This window comes from Mesoplodon bidens (genome assembly GCF_964165515.1).
Source record: "Mesoplodon bidens genome assembly, chromosome: 19".
Classification (NCBI taxonomy): domain Eukaryota; kingdom Metazoa; phylum Chordata; class Mammalia; order Artiodactyla; family Ziphiidae; genus Mesoplodon; species Mesoplodon bidens.
Genome location: NC_138179.1, coordinates 50,240,541 through 50,259,722, shown reverse-complemented (window position 1 = coordinate 50,259,722; position 19,182 = coordinate 50,240,541). Strand labels below are relative to the sequence as shown.

The 19,182-nt window shown below is 50.1% G+C and overlaps 2 protein-coding genes across 2 annotated transcripts; one reads left to right on the top strand and one right to left on the bottom strand.

Moving 5' to 3' along the window:
* Window positions 1-723: 723 nt before the first annotated feature.
* Window positions 724-14,440, bottom strand: DUSP3 (dual specificity phosphatase 3). The gene is made up of 4 exons (XM_081218283.1): window positions 14,407-14,440; window positions 13,201-13,363; window positions 10,040-10,266; window positions 724-4,445 (listed from the first exon to the last, which is right to left on the bottom strand). Exons 2-4 carry the CDS (start codon window positions 13,323-13,325, stop codon window positions 4,240-4,242), a joined length of 558 nt encoding a protein of 185 aa, XP_081074409.1. The 5' UTR covers window positions 13,326-13,363; window positions 14,407-14,440; the 3' UTR covers window positions 724-4,239.
* A 457-nt stretch (window positions 14,441-14,897) lies between these two features.
* Window positions 14,898-17,555, top strand: CFAP97D1 (CFAP97 domain containing 1; the record flags this gene model as incomplete). The annotated part of the gene is made up of 5 exons (XM_081219216.1): window positions 14,898-15,021; window positions 15,509-15,579; window positions 15,851-15,969; window positions 16,894-17,017; window positions 17,508-17,555. The coding sequence occupies 5 exons, from the start codon at window positions 14,898-14,900 to the stop codon at window positions 17,553-17,555; spliced, it is 486 nt and encodes a 161-aa protein (XP_081075342.1).
* Between the last annotated feature and the right edge of the window lie 1,627 nt (window positions 17,556-19,182).

Below are 19,182 nucleotides of genomic sequence, written 5' to 3'. Positions count from 1 at the left end.
CCACCCAGTCATCTTCACGTGAGGCCACCTTGAGACTGTCACCCCTGTCCCCTGCTTTCTTAGGAACATAAACCTTACCTCCCTCATTTGCAGTGGACTACTCTAATCAAGAAGATTCCAATCAGGACTTCCCTGGTAGCGCAGTGGTTAAGAATCTGCCTGCCAATGCAGGGGACATGGATTCGAGCCCTGGTCCAGGAAGATCCCACATGCCGTGGTGCAACTAAGCCCGTACGCCACAACTACCGAGTCCATGTGCCTCAACTACTGAAGCCCGCTTGCTTAGAGCCCGTGCTCCACAACAAGAGAAACCACTGCAGTGAGAAGCCCTCACACTGCAACGAAGAGTAGCCCCCGCTCACCACAACTAGAGAAAGCCGGCGCGCAGCAACGAAGACCCAACGCAGCCAAAAATAAATAAATAAATTAATTAATTAATTAATTAATTTTAAAAAAAGAATATTCCAGTCAATTACACCACAATAAAGCTGAAATTTTTTTAATTAAATTATTTTTTAAAGATTATTCCTAACAGGAAATTTCTGGTACTGGAGAGATGTTCAATAAATATTTACTGAATGAATGTAATCATCATGGAACCTGTAACTAATCAGGAGGGCTAATTTTTAGATGATTACTTTAAAACGTTAGAAAAAGCAAACAAAAGCTAAGCATAAAAGTATAAAAGACAATCAACTATGATAAGAAAGACAAAAAAGACCATTTCTTTGTAATGTAAGACATTTATTTTGGTTACAGTTTTAGTGTTTTAACACTGATTTGTGATAGAACAGACATTAAAGTTACTTGTTTTTAAACCAATTTAATACCTTCCCCTTTTCTGTCCAGAAAATTCACACTTTCACAATCAAATTGCCCTAAAAGCTGACAGGAGGTAAGTAAAGTTTCCAAACAATCTGCTCTCCCAACCGGAGATGGCCTCTCTTTCCAATCAGGATAAAATCTTGACTTGGAAGGACCATCATTGTTGGCTCTTCAGTGATTTTTGTGCAGGTTTTATGACAGAAAATTTCCTGCGAGAAAAGCTAATATATTCACATTTTAAGATCAGTGCTTATTTCGATTAAAACATTAGCATCTTATCATTAACTTGTGACACAAAAGGCACCAACATTCCTTTTCCAAGCGTCCATCACCACAGGTGGAAACACAACGCCACCTGCTGGTCATCATATGGTTACACACCCTATAATTTCCAGATGGCGGTCAATATCAATGCGGATTCTTAAAGAACCCTAGGGTGTCAGAGCCAAAAGGGACCTTAGAGGTCTTCAAGTTGAGTCCCCTTGCTTGACAGATGGTGATCTCTGCTCTCCAGCTCACTCAGAGTGGCAGGGAAACAGACCAGCCTGCGAAAGGTGTACTGCTTTAGAATCTAGAAGAAAACTGTTTGGTGCTCTCATCTGGCCTGGATGGGGGTTTGCTAGTCAAAGACAGAGATCAGGTCAGAGGAGGGTGTAAGAGGCGCCCTGAGTTCCTATCCCATCACTTCCCAGGGCAGAAAGCTACCCAGAAACAGCTTTCCACTCACAGCTGGGCATGTGTTGGCTCAAACAATAGAATTTGATTTTGAGGAGCTACATCTCGCGAAGTCAATACAGCGTTGCTGGGACCAAAGACTATCAAGAAAACCCAAGTTATCAGCCAAAAAGTAGCCCCAAAGTGAAGGCATTAATTCTCCCCATGGCCTATTCTCCAACATACCCCTAACAAAGGGTCCTTCAAGAGATCCTGGTCAGCTGGCCTAAGTAGCTGTGGCTGTCCTGTGCAGGGACCACTGCCTGGGCGTGGGAGGGGGACCCCCGCCCCAGCTCCTGGGCCTCTTCCGGAAGTGGAGCAGAAAGCTCTGACTTAGGGATGCTACATGTTTCCTAGAAGAAGAGCCACACATTCTAACCCGGTTGGGGACCCACGCTTTTTACTTCCTTGTCCTAGAGCAGAGTCCCGCCGCCCCCAGCACCACAGCTCGAACAGCTGTCCTCTGGCCACAAAGCTAACTGGCTCTTGTGCACACAAGCTGGGTCACGGACATGCCCAGGGGCTCATTTCTTGAGGAGTGTAGTATGAGAGAAAGAATTCAGCTTCAGAGAGCAGCCAACCTGAAATCTCGCCTCAGCTCTGCCTTAGAGCTGGGCAGCCCTGAGCACTACACCCCTAACTCACTCTGAACCCCAGTTCCTTTCCTGAAAGGTAACAATACATGAATAAGCCCTACCAAGTTAATAGGTTATTGTGAGGATCAAGACAGATTAAGTGCGAGAGTTATCTGAGCACTGTGAGGGACATAGGGGAGAGGGTGGCCGTTTCACTTAGGTGGGTCTATTGGGGCAGCCTCGTAGCTGAAAAAGAAGACAGATTCTAGTTTGTTCGGGGCTGCTGAGGTCACAAAGCAAAGGGGACATCCAGGCTGCGGAGGTGCTGCTTCTGCCAAGACAGAGACCATTACACCTGGGTGTGAAGCCCGAGCCACACCTGCTTCTCCTCAACCTAGCTGGAAGCTTCTGGTCAACTCTGGAAAAGGCACATTCCCCACCTCCATACAGTAATAACGCTGCCTGAATTGAAACTTAAAACTGAATTTTAAATATTCAACAAAAGTCCCTGATATTTCCTTTCAGGTAAGACTCCTTTGCAGATCCTTGCAAGTGATCCTACCACCAAGTCAGGCTTCTGGGAGCTTGATACACCCACCAGAACAACACCCTGCATATATTTGGTGCTCAAAAAAAAAAAAAGTTTAATTCCACAGACTTTTATCAGACATCTATGTGCTAAGCGCCGGGGGCAGAGCTGAGGACCACCTCTCTGCCATTAGGGAACCTGAAGACGACAGCAGTGCATCGCTCGCCCTGATGACAATCAGGTCAAGTGCTAACAAGACTGGGTTCAAAACAAAACTCCCATATTCTGACAAATGTGCGCACACGCACATGTGTGTGAGTGCTTGTGCGTTCCGACGTCATCCTAAAAAAGTCCTTACAAAGGCTGTTCCTTTTTGTTTGTTCTACCACCAGTAAAGGCTCCGTTTGGACGTTCCGCCATGCTTCCTTTCTGCCTGGTTGAGTCACTTTTGCTGCCGAGGCTCCTGGACCTTTTCTGGCAACAGAGAGCTGTAAGAACTACCTGTGAGTGGGCAGGATGTGAGCCTGGGCCCGTTCATCCCCTTGCTTGTCCAGCCACTGGCTGTGTTGCGCTCTCTCTCTCTCTCACACACACACACACACACACACAGATACGCACACGTGTGCACGTGCACGCACGTGCTATAATTGGCCAACTTCCTCCTCCTGTTCTTGGAATAGTAACCGAGACAAAAAGCAGTGAGCACGAGTGGCTTGGGCTCGCCAACACTATAATTCAGGACAAAACCCTTGTAATTCTCCCAATGGTGGGGTTTTTAAATAGGCTGGACTTCAACACCCTGTTTTCTAAAAAAGAAAAATAAAACCCTGCCCAAGACAGCGCTCTTCTAACCGACCAAGTGACCTCTGAGAGCCGGGTACCCCAAACAGGTGGATTCTGAACTCAAGCCTTCCAAGGAGTCACATTTTTTAAACAATTAATTTAGGAGAGTCCTCCAGGGGCATGTATTTGCCCACTCAAAGGCTTCTTTGTTTCGGTATCTTTAATCCTAAGGAAATCATTAAAATGCGGTCTCTTCATGGGAATTTCCACCCACGGACAACTGACACTGAGCCAACTTCAGACCTCACAACGTGCCTCTGCCTACGAGCAGGGTGTGGGGACAGGGGAGACAGACACGGTGGGGGGAGAGGGGCCCACGTTTGCATAGTTCCTTTACAGGGCTGGGGTCCCCACTCAGGAGAGGGCCCAGGGGTGAAGGGTGGGGAGGCGGGGAGGGGCCCCTGTGAGCATCGCAGGCCTTATACTTCCACACACCTCTTGCCCTGGGTCATCCAGGAGAAGCACGCCCGTCACAGGCCTGCGCCCCATCTGCGCCCCCTCTGCGCCCCTTCCTCAGGGTGAGGACATCATAAATTGTAGGCACCAGGGAGCAGGAATGCCCTCCTCAACAAGCTTCTTTATATGCTCCCCGGGGGAAAGTGGCCCAGGGCTGCGTTGGGACAGACTTGTGGGCAAGTGCCTGGTGATGCTGGGAGCAGGGTACACTGTGTTTCCTAAACATGGCAGCTTGGGACGCCACAACCAGGGCGCCTCCCTCCATCCGACCTCTAGAGAAGAGGCAGTGAGGGCGCCCTAGAGTTTCAATTTCCCCTCCTTGACTAGTCTGTCATTGAGCTGGCAGAGCTGGGCCAGGAAACCATCGTTGGGGCCGATCTCACGGTTCTGCCGGACGATGCTCAGGGCAGACTTGACATCCATCTTCTGACGCATCATGAGATACGCGATGACGAGAGTCGGGGAGCGGCTGTAGCCCTCACGGCAGTGGACGAGCACTTGGCCTGTGAAAGATGGGGACACAGTGAGCTGGGGCCGTCCCGTCACACCTCGACCCCGGTCAAAACCCATCCAGGAAATACAAATGAAAATTATAACGCGAGGCCGCTGTGTGCCCACGAGAATGACTACGATAAAAAAGATAAATACAAAACACACAGCATTAGTGAGGATGTGGAGCAGCTACGACTTTGATCTGTGGCTCGGGGACGGGGTGTAAACGGGCGCACAGCTTCGGAAAGCCATGTGGCAGGATCTACTCAAGCTGAACACGTGCGTTCCCCAGGGCCTGGCAGTTCCATCCCAGACCCATGGCTGGCAGGAATGCACGCACACATCTGCTAAAAGACTGCAGGCAGCACTGTTCACAGTAGCCCCAAGCTGGAAACTCCCAAAGGCCCGTCAACGGCAGAGTAGAGAAATACTAAGTATGAGCAATCTCCAACTTCCCAGATACAACATGCAGGAAACACACAAACAGGATGTGTATGATCCCATAGGGTAGAAGAGCCAGGGGACTCCCCTGGTGGTCCAGTGGTTAGGACTCCGCGCTGCCACTGCAGGGGAACTAAGATCCCGCGTGCCACAAAGTGTGGCCAAGAACAAAAACAGAACTTTAACAACAACACAAAAGAGCCAGCAAAACTGAACTATGCTGTTAGAAGTCTGGATACTGGTATGCGAGGTGGGAGATGTGACGCTGGGAGGGAATACCTAGGGGGGTTTCTGGGGTGCTGGTCATGCTTTGTTTCTTGATCTGGGGGCTGGTACATGGGTGTGTCCAGAGCACTGATACACTGATATGGGTACTTCTCTACGTGAATCTTCTATTTCAAGCAAAAGCAAAATATGACGACCACCCAAGTGTCCATCAACAGGTAAATGGATAAACAAACTGTGGTATGTCCATCCAACAGAAGACTACTCAGCGTTAAAAGGGCATTCCTGATACGTGCAACAGTGCGGAAGAAACTCAAAATAACTCTGCTGAGTGAAAGAGGCCAGACCAAAAATGCGGACATACCGTGCAACTTCATTTATATGAAAGTCTACAAAATGTACACTAATGTCTAATGATAGAAAGCAGATCAGTGGTTGCTTAGGAACAGAGGGAAGAGAGGGGTGGAAGGGAGAGGTCACAAAGGGACATGAGGGAAATCTGCGGGGTGATGGATAAGCTCATGAGCTTGGTTGTGGTCATGGCTTCACAGAGGTATACATATGTCAAAACTTACCAAACTCAACTATGTGTAATTTACTGAATGTCAATTATGCCACAACAAAGCCATTTAAAAAATAAAAGGTACGTGCGTGTCAAATAAAAACACAAGAAATCAAAACAAGCACACAAACAGGGCTTCCCTGGTGGTGCAGTGGTTGAGAGTCCGCCTGCCGATGCAGGGGACACGGGTTCGTGCCCCGGTCCAGGAGGATCCCACCTGCTGCGGAGCGGCTGGGCCCGTGAGCCATGGCCGCTGAGCCTGCGCGTCCAGAGCCTGTGCTCCGCAACGGGAGAGGCCGCAACGGGAGAGGCCACAACACTGAGAGGCCCGCGTACCGCAAAACAAACAAACAAACAAAAACACCCTCTCGTGGTCCCCCAAATGTCCCACGAGGCTCTACTAAATCTGCCCCTCCCCCCACCACTGACGTAATCCCCTCCTCCCTCCCCTCCCTCCCTCCAGCCGGCCGGCAACACAAGCCCACTCCCCATACTCCTTCATCCCCTCTCCCTGCTTTGGTCCCCCCACCCCCTGACGGGCCACATATCTTTTTCACTTGTTTGCTGTCATCTTCCCCCAAAACATAAGCTCCACGAGGGCAGGGATGTCCATCTGTTTTGCTCCCTGCTGCACCCCCAGCATTGGGTGAAGGAAGGAAGGGATGGTCAGGAGAGGTCAGAGGCGTGGTCAACAAGGTTCTTGTAGCCTGAACTACAGAGAAGCCTCGACTTCTCTTATCCCCACCCCCTCCTCACACAGTGCTCAGTTCAGGTCCTTGTCACCCCCCACCTCTGCCCCCTCACCTCCACACTGAGCTCTCGCTCTATCTTCACCACCACCACCCCACACTCCAGCTGGAGGGAGCTTTCTAAAATATAAACGTGAGCTGCCACCATTAGCCGGGGAGTCTAGTCCCCAAGGTGTGACTTACCAGGCTAACCGCCCACGGCCCCGACACCTTTCCAGGCTTTTTCTCACCTCTGTGCCTTTGCACATGTTGTTCCGTCTACCTGGAACATCCTCTCCCTCTTGGCTACTTGGCAAACTCCTGCTCATACCTTAAGACCCCAGCTCAAGTATTTCCTTTGTCAGCATCGGGACTTAGAACCCAAATCTTTGAAGTCATGTGAATCGGGGTTTAAATTTTAACTTGCTGGTGGTGATGGTTAACCTTGTCAACTTGGCTTGTCTATGATGCCCACTTGCTTGGTGAAACACTAGTCTCGAAGAGATTTTGTAGATGTAATGAATATCTCCCATCGGTTGACTTTAAATAAAGGAGATCACCCTTGATAAGGTGGGTGGGCCTCATCCAATCAGTTAAAGATCTTAAGAACAAAAAACTGAGGCTTCCTGGAGAAGGAATTCTACCTCCAGAAGTCCTGCCCGAGCTTCCAGCTGCTGGTCGGCCTGACAGATTTCAGATTTGCCAGCCCCTATGATTACGTGAACCAATTCTCTGAAATAAATAATAGCTATATTCTATTGGTTCTGTTTTTCTGGAGAACCCTGGTCAATACACTGGTTATTACTCTATGACCCACCTAAGCCCACTGTGCCTCAGTTTCCTTGTCTGTGCTAATAGTACTCATGGCACAAGGTGGTTGGAAGATTAAAGGAAGCAACACATAAAACCCGTAGGCTAGGGACTTACCTGGGAGCGCAGTGGTTAAGAATCTGCCTGCCAATGCAGGGGATACGGGTTCGATCCCTGGTCCGGGAAGATCCCACATGCCGCGGAGCAAATAAGCCCGTGCGCCACAACTACTGATCCTGCGCTCTACAGCCCACGAGCCACAACTACTGAGTCCACGTGCCACAGCTACTGAAGCCTGCGCACCTAGAGCCCATGCTCCACAATGAGAAGCCACCGCAATGAGAAGCTCACGCACCGCAACGAAGAGTAGCCCCCGCTCGCCACAACTAGAGAAAGCCCGTGCACAGCAATGAAGACCCACTGCAGCGAAATAAATTAATTAAAAAAAAAAAGACTTAGGCTTGTGCCTGGCAGATGGGAACATTCAATAATAAATATTAGCCAACACTACGAGTCCTCTGCTGGCACCTGGTACATCCTCTTCTACAGCAGCCTGGCTCTGTGTTAGTGTCGGCCACACAAAGACCGACCCTCCTCTGCCAGAGTGTGAGTTCCTTAAGGGTAAGGACTGTGGGGTGCTGATTTTAGATGCCCTACAATCTCCAGCATACAGTAGGTGCTCAATAAATATTTGCTGACCAGTTGAGTGAATGAATACCCACCAACACCTCTACACGGGCATTATTCTGAAGGAAATCTGCTGGCCCAGAATCAAACAGAGTGTCTTCCGTTCCCATTACCCTATCCCCCAAACATAACCCTATTTTCCCAATGCTGATGAGCAGGAACGGGGAGTCCTCCACTTTCCTGTCCATTCACTCTCTGGCCAGTGGACCCAAAGTATTCAGAGTGGGGCTTTCCCTGCCTCCGCCCTGGCAACGGGACCCTCTGCAGAGCAGCTGCCTCACCACCTGGAACCAGGAACGGACTCAGCATGCCCAGGGCTCATAGAGCCAGTGCGGAAGGGGAGGGTTCAAAGCCCATCCTCCCAGGCCCCGCCCAGATGCCACCTCCTCCACGAAGCCTCCCTTGATCTTCCCAGATGGAAGTGACTGCTTCCTTCTCTGAGTGCCCCTGGCCTCTCCCCTCCTCTCCCCTCTCCAAAGTGACGGGACCCCAGCTCCCCCGAGCCCGGCACAGTGTTGGGGGCCAGGGCATTTCTGTTGACTCACTTGGCCAGTCAATCCTGGAAGCATTTACACTGGGCATTAGAACCCTTGGAATTCCTTTTTGTCACTGGTTCAGTAATCCAGTGTGCCTGCTGTGTGCCTGATCTACGTCAGGTGCTAGGGAGAGCAGACAAGGGACACAGCAGACCCAGCCTGAGGGCAGGCTTCATGGAAGAGAGGACACTATGCCCAGTACTCAAGCACGAGGTGGAGTCTGCCAGAGGACAGGGCAGGGAGAGGCAGAGAGAGCCTTCCAGACTAATGACCCAACCCACGCGGGCTAAGGCAGGAGGTCACACAAAGTCAGGGTATGTTCCTAGTTGTATGGAAAGAGGAAACCATCAGAGGGCTCTAAGTTCTCTGAATGGATGACCAGTCAATACACAGGAAGAGCGAAATCCATCCCCTTAACTGGGCCCCTCGTTCTCGTCTATACAGGAGCTCAGAGCAGCCGCAGAGGAGGTGGGTAAGGTGTACGAGGCAGTGGAGGACCACGAAGGGCCTGATGATAAAGTCTGCAGATTCCCCAGACGATAAAACTTCTCTTCTGGGCCCCAAACGTGTGCTAACCAGCGGCTAGTAAACTCTGTTCCCTGGAAGTCATTCCAGTGGGGAGGCTGCTGGGACAAGAAGCATCAGGGTAGCAGAGACAGGCTAGAATCAGGAGAACAGGGCTGATGACGCCTCAGTGGGGGTCACTCCCCCTGGGAAGGTTTGGGGTGGGGAGGAAGAGGCTGGAGGAAGCGGCGAGAAGGTAAAGGCAGTTGCTGAGAGAAACAAGCTAAAAGCAGAAAGGGCAAGCGGCCCAGCCTGCTCAGCTGCTGTCTACCCTCTGGCCTTCTAGGATTTCTCTCTGGCACGCCTCGCCCGACCGCCAGCACCTCAGCAGTTCTGCTTCAGTCTTACCTTATATTTGGGAGTTGCAGGAAGCATTTAAAAACTGGGCCAAAGTTTGCTGACTTTGGGCCTAAGCCGATCATGACTGCCCCCCCTCCCCCTGCCAGGTATTCATGTGACCCAGCTGTAGCCAGTGAGATGTGAGGGGGGCTCCACTGGGGGGTTTCTAGGGAATGTTTCACTTTCTCTTAAGAAAAGAGAGAAACATGAGGAAGAGAGGGCTGCCTCATCTTTTGCTGCACTTTGTCCTGTTGGGAGGCGGTAACCAGATCTGCCTCAGCCATCTTGGGACCATCAGGGGAGTCCCCAACACTAAGGGTGGCAGAAGAGTCCTGAAGCCACCACAGAGCTGCTGAATCAACAAGCCCTGGAGCCCCTTCGCCTCAGGATTTCTTATCACGGAAAATAATAGATCTTCATTATTGCAGCTATCTGAATGGGGGGAGGGGCTGGCAACTGACTCTCAGCCAAGGTCAGATGAAACACAAGGACCCCGGGGCTGCCGCTGTGTGATGGGTTTGTACATCTTGTGTAATGTGAAGCCACCTGATGGGCAGCCAGGTGAGCAGAGAGAGACCCGAAGCTCTCAGTCATTCAACACAAGAGACAGGAAACCACAGATTTTCCAAGAAGAGCCCTGTCGTGGGCCTGTTTTCTAGAGAAAGTCCAGTCCAAGGTGCCTCCCATAGTTTCCTGGGTGGCAGGTCCCTTACCGTTCTTCTGAGCCAGGGCCTGGTCGATGAAGTCTGCCGCCTTTTCAAAGTAGGCGCTGAGGTTGAACTCCTGTGTGTCATTGGCCCTGATGCCCAGGTAGGTGATGCCAGAGTCCTTGTAGAAGTTGGCACTGGTATTGACGTGCATGAAGGACCTGCCCTCAGCCGCATTCAGGACATGGGTGATGCCCAGTTTCTGCAGCTTGGGGATGTCTTGAGCCACAGACCTGGACAGGAGACAGAAGCAGGGGGGTGATCAACTGACCACCTGGCAGCCCTCGGGGGAGAAAGATGGAGAAGATCCTAAGCCTCTTGGTCCAGCAAGGACCCTCCATGCTCCGGCCCCTGACTACTTCTCCAGCCCCAGCTTATGACCCTCTGCCCTCACTCCAGCCAGATCTAATGACCCGCCCCAAATAGTCTGGGCATTTTCATGCCCGTGCTGTTCCCTCTGCCTGGAATGCCCTTCTCCACCATCTTCATGGAAATGTACCCTCTCATTTCTCACCACCCTTGGCAGTATTTCCAATCTCCCCTCCATTCAGCATTGTGCTCCCTATACTGTGGTGGTGGTATCACCACGGGGCTAAAAATGGGCTCTGGAGCCAGACTGCCCGAGTCTGATTCCAGCCCGGCCACTTACCAGCCAGACAACCTTGAACAAGCCACTAAACCTTTCTGTGCCTCAGTTTCCCTATCTGTAAAATGAGGGTGATAACAGTACCTACTGTTAGGTACTGTTAGGAGTTGTTTTGAGTGTCAAATGAGCTGTTCTATAGACAGAACCTGACACCATGGTCATTGCCACTATCCTAATGCTTGATTGTGCTTATTTGTTTAGATGTCCAGGCTGTGAGCTCCTTGAGGGAGGAACCACGCCTACTTCATGTCTGTATGCCCAGCACGTGCTATGGAACCTGGCACACAGTAGGTGCTGAATATGTGGTGAATCAGTGAAGAATGAAATCAGCACATCCCAGGCAGCCTTCTTCCTTGGATTCTAAAGTGCAGCAGCCCCCTCCCATCCCCCAGAGGGATCTTTTCTACCATAGTCCACTAGCCACGTCTCTGAAGCTCTCTTGGGTGAGTAAGCACTTGGGGAGCAAGTGGCCTCAACAGAACTCTGGGGGTTACAAAACATTCGATCTGAATAGTCAAAGGGCTCCTTTATTTCATCTCACAACAACGTCCCAATTCAAACAGCAGTTTATACTTCACAGAACGCCTTCTCCTGCATGATCTTGTTTTCCTGTCACAGCAGCCCGGGGAGGAAGGACAGAGCTTAAGCTCTGGCCCGACATGACAGCGGAAGGATGTGCATATGCCCACATGGGCTGCTGCGCAGAAGGGCTGGGAGAAGGCCTCCTTTCTCCTGACGCCAGCCCTGCTGTCTTCCTCCTCACCCTGCCTCTCATGCCCATATCAACTGCAAATCTCAAGAGGCAGAAAACGTGGCTCATCCAGGCTCCTCTCTGCCCTGTGAGCCCTGATCAGGAGCCCTGATTTTCTTAAGGCGCTCCCAACTGCGGGGGTTGGGGGGGGATCGGTACTCAGTCCATCCTCCCTGCCGAGAGCCCCCCACACCCCTGGCTATGTCAAGGGCAGATTTACTTGAGGGCAGATTTACTTGTTCACAACCTTAGTTTTCACTTGGGAAGTAGTGACAGCCCAATGTGCCAAGCCACCCAAGAGAGCAGGTTTCCGAGAAGGCCAAGGCCACTTGCTGCTTGGGTGGCTGGAGAGGGGCTTATCCTCAGAACTTGGCAATTACCGAGGCCTTTGGCTGAGATCCTGGGACCCTGTTTTAGCTATCACGACACTGCACACAATTGTAAAGCAGTGGCTCATTAAAAAGGCACTAAAATAAAAACTAACTTTGAAGAGTCACTACCATTCATCTTCCTTCTCTAAGTCAACATTCAACAACTTGACCATTATCATTGTCATCAACACTGTGAATACTTGTTCAACATCTGTCACACAGTGATGCTCCAAGTGGTGAATGAGTGATGGATGGATGAGACCAGCCCCCATGAGGCCCAGCCTGCCTTCCAGACCCCCTAGCTCCGTGGTGACCCCCATTTCTGTGGCAGTCCTTGGCAGACTAAGCATCAGGTCCTAGGCCAGGACCTGGGATACAGACATGAGCAAGACATTGACCCTAACCTCACAATCCCTAAAGTGCTCGGCCATCATTTCCTCCTGTGTAAAAGGAGAGAACCGGATTAGACATGCAGTCCCTGGGCCCATGGAGCTTAGGGCCTTGGTAACTGGGTCTCAAAAAATCCAACCTGCACCCTCCCACGGCTGTACAGGCGTGGGAATCTATTTTTTTGCTTTTGGCTGGTATTTCAGCACCTCTCTGAATGGTTAACACTGGTTTTCTCCTGCTGCTGAGAAATTCTTACTGGTAGTTTGACCATAAGAAAATCAATCAGTGATAAATAATAAATGCATTTCCTGGTGGTGAGAAGGTCGGCAGCCTTTTCTAAGTGATGGCTCAGGTCCTTGGGGGGCGGTTATCATTGGATCGTTCTAGAATTCTAGATAAATCAAACCCTAACTGGAAGGCAGGGGGAGGCGCGAGAAAGTCCGGGCCCATGTCTCTGGACCCCTAGTTTGCTATATTTCAATTCCCACATCTGGGCCTGCCCGGCCGGGAAAGTTCCACGCCCGAATTGTGACGTCATCCCGTTGCCATGGCAGCGAAGGCAGACATTCCGCGGTGACCTCACTGCAGAACCAGGCAGCTGTCACATGACGAGCGGGCCGGAGACCGGCCGGGGGACAGAGGGCCACCTGTTAAGTGAACCTGGTAGCCCCGACACCGCCCAAGGCCGAGCCCCTAGAGGGCTGTGGCTTCGGGCCTGACTCCGGGCGGCCCGAGCTGCGCCCGGGTCTCCGCCACCCAGCGAAGGGAAGAACAGAGCTGGGGCGGGGCGGGGTTCAGCCTCTCCGCCCTAAGCGCGAGGGTGGGCGGTGACTCCAGCCCCCGCCCAGCCCCCGCCCAGCCCCCGCCAGCCCCCGCCTTGGCTTCCGGAGGAACGACCCCGCCCTGGCTCCCCCCACCCGCGCCCGCCGACGCCCACCGCCCTCGGGTGGGCGGGGCACCCCGGGGAGGGGCCGTTGGGGTGTCTCGGGGCTCGGGAGCGGCGACTCACGCGTTGCCCACGTAGATCCTGGGGGTGACCTCGTTGCAGGGCTGGCTCGGGAGGCTGTAGCAGCCGCTGCCGTCCGACAGCAGGTCGTTGAGATCCTGCACCGAGAGCTCAAACGGGCCCGACATGGCGGCGGCCGGGCCCTGCACGCCGGGGTAGCAGCAAGCTAAGGGAGAGCGGCCGGGTCAGCTGGGCGGGGGCTCCGGAGCCGGGACCCGCCCCGTCCCGCCCCGGAGGCGGGCCCGCCGGGCACGGGAAGCGGCGGAGCGCGGGCGGCGAGGCGCGCTCCGCTCCCGGGAAGTCTGCGCGCCGCCCGGCGCCAGGCGGACGCGGGGGCAGACCTCTGGGCCTGAGTTTGGGGGCTGAGATGCCGCTACTCCGGAGCTTTGGGGGATCCTCTTTCCAACCCCCGTTAAGGCGTGGAAGTGCAGTAACTTCACTGGACTAAATGCAGGGCGCAATAAAAGTTTCTCTTGACCGGGGTACACCCTAGTGTCGCTGAATTTTCTCAGGATTACAGGGACACCCGGGTTCCGTTTGTGAGCTCTGCCTGCTGCGGACCAGCAGCGTTGGCATCACCCGGGAGCTGGTCAGAAATGCAGAATCTCCGCCCCAGCGCAGACCTCCTGAGTGAGAATGTGCATTTTATACGCCCCGCTGGGGATCCCTACGGAGGTTAAAGTTTGAGAAGCCCAACTCGGGGACACATTTCTTCCAGCCTTCAGTGAGAGTTGGCATCGTGCTTAAAGCTTGGGCTCTATGCAAGCAAGCATGGCATTCTGGCCCTGGGCAATGACAACCTCTCTGAGCCCGTTTACTGAAAAAATGAGGGTAATAACAGCACCTAACTCCTAGGGTTGTTTGAAAGATTAACATGCCAGGAAAGCGCCCAGCTCTACATAGTGAGCACTGGATAGGCGTTCTCCCTCTCTTGATCAGCAAACGTGTAGCGCACCCACTAGGCGCTACACCCTGTGCTAGTGTGGACATGAATCCCGCTCCTTTGCAGCCCTTCCTGGAGCAGCTGCCAGCCCACTATGAGCCACACGATGTCAGCAACTCATCATTTACTGAGGTCCAACTGCCAGCAAAAGACCGTCTCTGTTCTCCATTGCCATGAAAATGGCAGATCCCCCCACCTCTCCAAAAAGCACCTGTGGTCCTGGGAATTCAGGAAACCCACATCCTGAGCCCAGTTCTGCCACTAACTTGTTCTACAGCAGTTTGGCTGTTGCTCTGGACTTCAGTTTCCTCATCTGCAAAATGAAGAAATTGGATCAAATTACCATTAAGGTCTTTTACTTCTGCAAACAGCTGTAGTCTCACACCTTCAGGGAAACCATTGCAATGGAGACTAAACTTATAGCCCAAGGTGTGTAACCAAGGCTGGACTTCTCCCCACTCCCACCCCGTGCCTTCCCACCCCTCCCAGACACCACCCCTTTTCCTGATGCTGTTGGTGGCACCTGCATTCCAGACAGCTGGGAAAGCTTCTGAGCCTCCGCCCTCATCTTGACTGGGTTAGCTCTCAAAAGAGAAGCCCAGGGACGGCCAGGCATGCTCTGGGGCTCCTCCTTCTTCCGGGGGACCGGTCCCTGATGTCATAACTGGGTAACTATGGTAACCCGTCATGGGGACAGCTAAGTACCTCACAGAGGAGGCTGGGTGCCTCATTTCTGGAGTGAGACTAGGAAGAGAAGATGAACAAATCCCTGGATTATCTAGCCTACCCTGTAATCGTCTCTAATCATAGTCAGAGCACATCATTCAGGAGGAAACTGGACTTTGACCACTATGTATTTCATAAGAATAGAATACAAACAGGTACGTGGGGCAATTTGAACTGGACACTGCGATTAGGGTTCTGAAAGGGCCCACCTTAGAGATATTGACAGTAAACCAGACCAGTACATGGCTTTGCAAATTTATCTTCCACCAGGGAGTTCATTTGATGAATATGCTCATTTAAACTCTTTAAAGCCAAAGTAAGGTAGACAGAGGATAGGACTTCAGCATCCAGTAGCCAGGCTAGTCGTACTGGGAGAGGGTGGGAGAGAGGTTTCTTTGATTAAATTCAAAGGATATTTATGTCTGTAAATTTTATTTTTCACAGCCCTCACCATTCTCTCATGTCTGCTCAAAACTCTCCAAAAGATGTCAGTTTGGGAAAGTCAACTAAACCAAAATTCCTGAACTGGATTAGTTCAGAATTCAAACTTGTAATGTCTTAATCAGGGCCATTGTCTAGAATGTCTAAGGCTACTAAGAGGACACCTGTGATGTAACATTGCTCTCTTTCCCCCCTCTCTAGTGAAGCCTACTGTTGATACCAAGCCTCCAGTGGTGCACACACCACACATTTTAAAACTGAGCAAACTACAGGTACTTGTTCCTGCCATTATTGATTTTATCTATGTCCTAAAGAGGGCCAGTTTCCCAGAGCCTTCTAAATATCCACCTCACCAAAGATTCCTTCATCCTTCTCCTCCCCATACACACCACCCCTGGATTCCTCAGCTTCTCTCCCAGTCTCCACTGTGGCCCCCAATATGCCCCTTTGGCACAATCCCAGAGGAGGGGGATGCTCAGCCGTTGTGTGATGGAGCATCATGTAGCAATGACGTCACCATGATGGGGTGGGGTTTCTCACCAGGGTGAACAAAAGAAATTCGACAAAATCGAATATGAAAACAAGCAACTGTGTCAGAAAATTGCCAACGCCCACCGTGGCCCCGCCAAGGTGGATTGCTGGAACGAATATTTCTCTAAGAGGTAGTGTTCTTTCTCTTCATTTCATTTTCCAAAAGTCAAAATTGACTTCACCCTTGTTGGGTTTTAGTGCCAGAGGAATACTTAAGGGAAGTTATCTTGAGGGATAACCAAAGAGACCAAGTTAAGGAGAAAGTAAACCACCCCAAACAGGGACCTTTCTCTAGCGTTAAAGGGACTCTTCAGAGTCCTATTCAGAGTTTGTCACAAGAAAGCACTTTTGTAAAATGGTGACCATAGCTGGGACTCCAGCACTCTTAAAATTGCTTCTGCAAATATTTCCTGAACTACCATGTGCTAAGCACCAGGACTATAGAGGTGGAATGAGAAGTATATTTCCTAACTCCAAAGAACCCAGTGTCAGGTAAGGGGGACATTTATGTAACTAGTTACGCAGTGTGATCAGGGCTCCAAAGGAGTGTATGCAGGGAAAGAGGAGTGTTGTGTGTGTCTGTGTGTGTGTGTTGGGGGGGGGGAGTGTCAAGAAGTCTTTCCTAATCCTTGTATTCTGAAATTGAGTTGAAAGCTGAGGGGAGTGAGGTGAACCAAAACTTGTCATCAGCCATTTGTGATTTATCTGTAGGCAAGACCTTCATTCTCTAAACCAGAGATTCTCAATCCTGGTTTCACATAATAATGCCTGGAAAACTTTTGCAAAATGCCAATGCCCAAGCTCCATGCCAGACCCATAAAGTAGAATTTTCTAGTAGGCAGCAGGGCTGAGAACCACTTAATCTGAGAAGGCTTTGCACGTGTCTCAGAGTGTGGTCTGGTTCAACAGGCGTACAGGGCCTCAGGGCTCGGCGGGACAGCTGGTTCCCTGCACTTTGGCAGCCTGGATTTATGACATCACAACTTCATCTCCCCCACTCCCATCCAGGAGGAGAACTTTATTCTTCACACGTCTTGGGATTTTGTATTTTTCAGCTTAAACAGAGAAAAAAGGAACCGGGAGCTAATGAGAATCACCGTGGAAAACCAGGGCATTCTGAAGAGGCTTGGTGATTGCAAACCCCACTATGACCGCAGGTCGTTGGAGTTAGACTGGCAGGCACGTGGGTACTCTGTGATATTCCTGTGCACGCACAGAGTTTGCGTTCAGAGTAGAGCCAATCTCAGGAGAGACCCCTAAGCGGCTGAGGGTGAAATCATGAGAAATGCAACAATCGTTGAGAGAAAAACTACCCAGAGCCTACAAAGCTAACAACAGGAGCAAACCATCCACCAGCTTGGTAGCAAGGTCATTATGTGTCAGCTTCAGAGAATATCTGGTAGCATCTTCCCTCATCCCTTAATTCATTTAGGCTGAGTGGACAAGCAAAGGGGATGAGGGTATACAATTCAGTATGTGGTTGGTTTGCTTCATTTAAGAATGGCTCTTCAAGAAGGAAAAAAAAAGCCATCTGCAGTGCTTTTATAAACTTCCACTCCCTGGCTTTGGTCTGGAAGCCTTTTCTAAGCCATCCATAGGATTTAGTACTTCAACTTTTGCATCAGCACCCTGGCATTGACATAAATCTTTCTGATTCTTTTCCTTCAAGAATTCAAGGCGCTATATCAGAAATACAACCAAGTGTCTTCTCTCCTGAGATGAATAGGTATGTCTTCACAATGGCTGCTCTTTATTAGAGAACACGGTGATCACAGTTGATGCCAAAGTCTTAAAAACCGTGTAGATGGAGAACGAGGGGCCCAAATAAGGGGTGGATTTTGCTCTTCTGTAATATTGATTGGATATCCAGTCAGGGACTAGAGCTCTGTCTTTGTTTCCTCTCTGCATACAAGTAGGAAATGACTGCCTTTTGGCATCAGCTTTGAGTCTTTACATGAGTCTAAGGGGAAGTGATTTGTTTCAATAAGACATAAACAGGAGGTCTTGTGGCTTTAATATTATGCTAAACTTATATTACAGATCTCTGTCACTGTTCAAAAGTAATATTGTGTTGGCATTTTGTATTATTTCATATTATTAGTAATGACTAAGTTTCCCTGCTCTGCTGCTGCCCCTGGGGAGAAGGATAGATGGACACTCAAGCTTTCCAAAGAACAGTGCTGTATAACTGATGGCTCTCCATTTCTCTCCCTGTCCTCTCCCTGAATACAAGGTTACGCACCATGGAAAAGACAAGAGAAGGCCCTAGGATTTCTTGGCTGCTTAGGATTTCAAGACACTCCTAAGTGGCTGAATGCTCGGTCTTAGGATGCTACAATAAAGTTGGGAATATAAAATGAGTAAGTTACCTTTAAAGTACCCAAAGGCTTTAAGTCCCATCCCCAAATGGAGACAGAATGGGGCAGGCAGAAGGAAAGATGCAACAAGCATTTTTATGGGGGGCTATGAAAAGTTTTAATGAGAGAGAGAAAGAGACAACTTTTTAAAACATACACCATCACCACCACCCCGGGGGAAAGAATAGGTGGGGTGTGATGATCCAGCCACAAGTTCAGCTCTGTCAAAATGGAAAACAAAAGCATATGAACACATGACAAGACAGTGCTGCATGTCTTCTGTAATTGGTCTAATTATTTTGAAAGAGAGTAGATCTTATATGCTCTTATCACAAATAAATGTTTTATTTTAAAATAATTAGATTTACAGGCAGTTGCAAATAAATGTACGGTGGGGCCTCCTGCACCCTTCACGCAGCTTCCCCCAATGTTAACATCTTATGTAAATACAGTACAGTATCAATCTAGGAAGTTGGCATTACTATAATCTATAGAGCATATATAAATTCACAATTATACATGCACTCATTTGTATGTAGGTGTATAGCTAGTTTTCTGTAGCTAGCATGTCTAGTTTTGTATAAGTACAACCACATTCGAGACAGTTAACTGTACCATTATGGAAATACTCTACTGTACTACCCCTTTTGGCCACAGCCTCTCTCTTCCTCCAGCCCTAACCCCTGGCAATCACTAATCTGTTTTCCATCTCTGTAATTATGCTGTTTCATGAGTGTTACATAAATGGGGTCATGCAGTATGTATCCATTCTTTTCAGATTGGCTTTCTTCACTCCATATAATTTCCTTGAGGTTCATCCAGGTTGTGTATACCAATAATTCATTCCTTTTTATTGCTGAGTAGTATTCCATGGTAGGAATGTACCACAGTTTATGAATGTACCACTCACCTACTGCAGGACATTTGGGTAGTTTCTAGTTTTTTGACCATTTTGAATAAAGCTGCTGTGAACTTTTGTGCACAAGT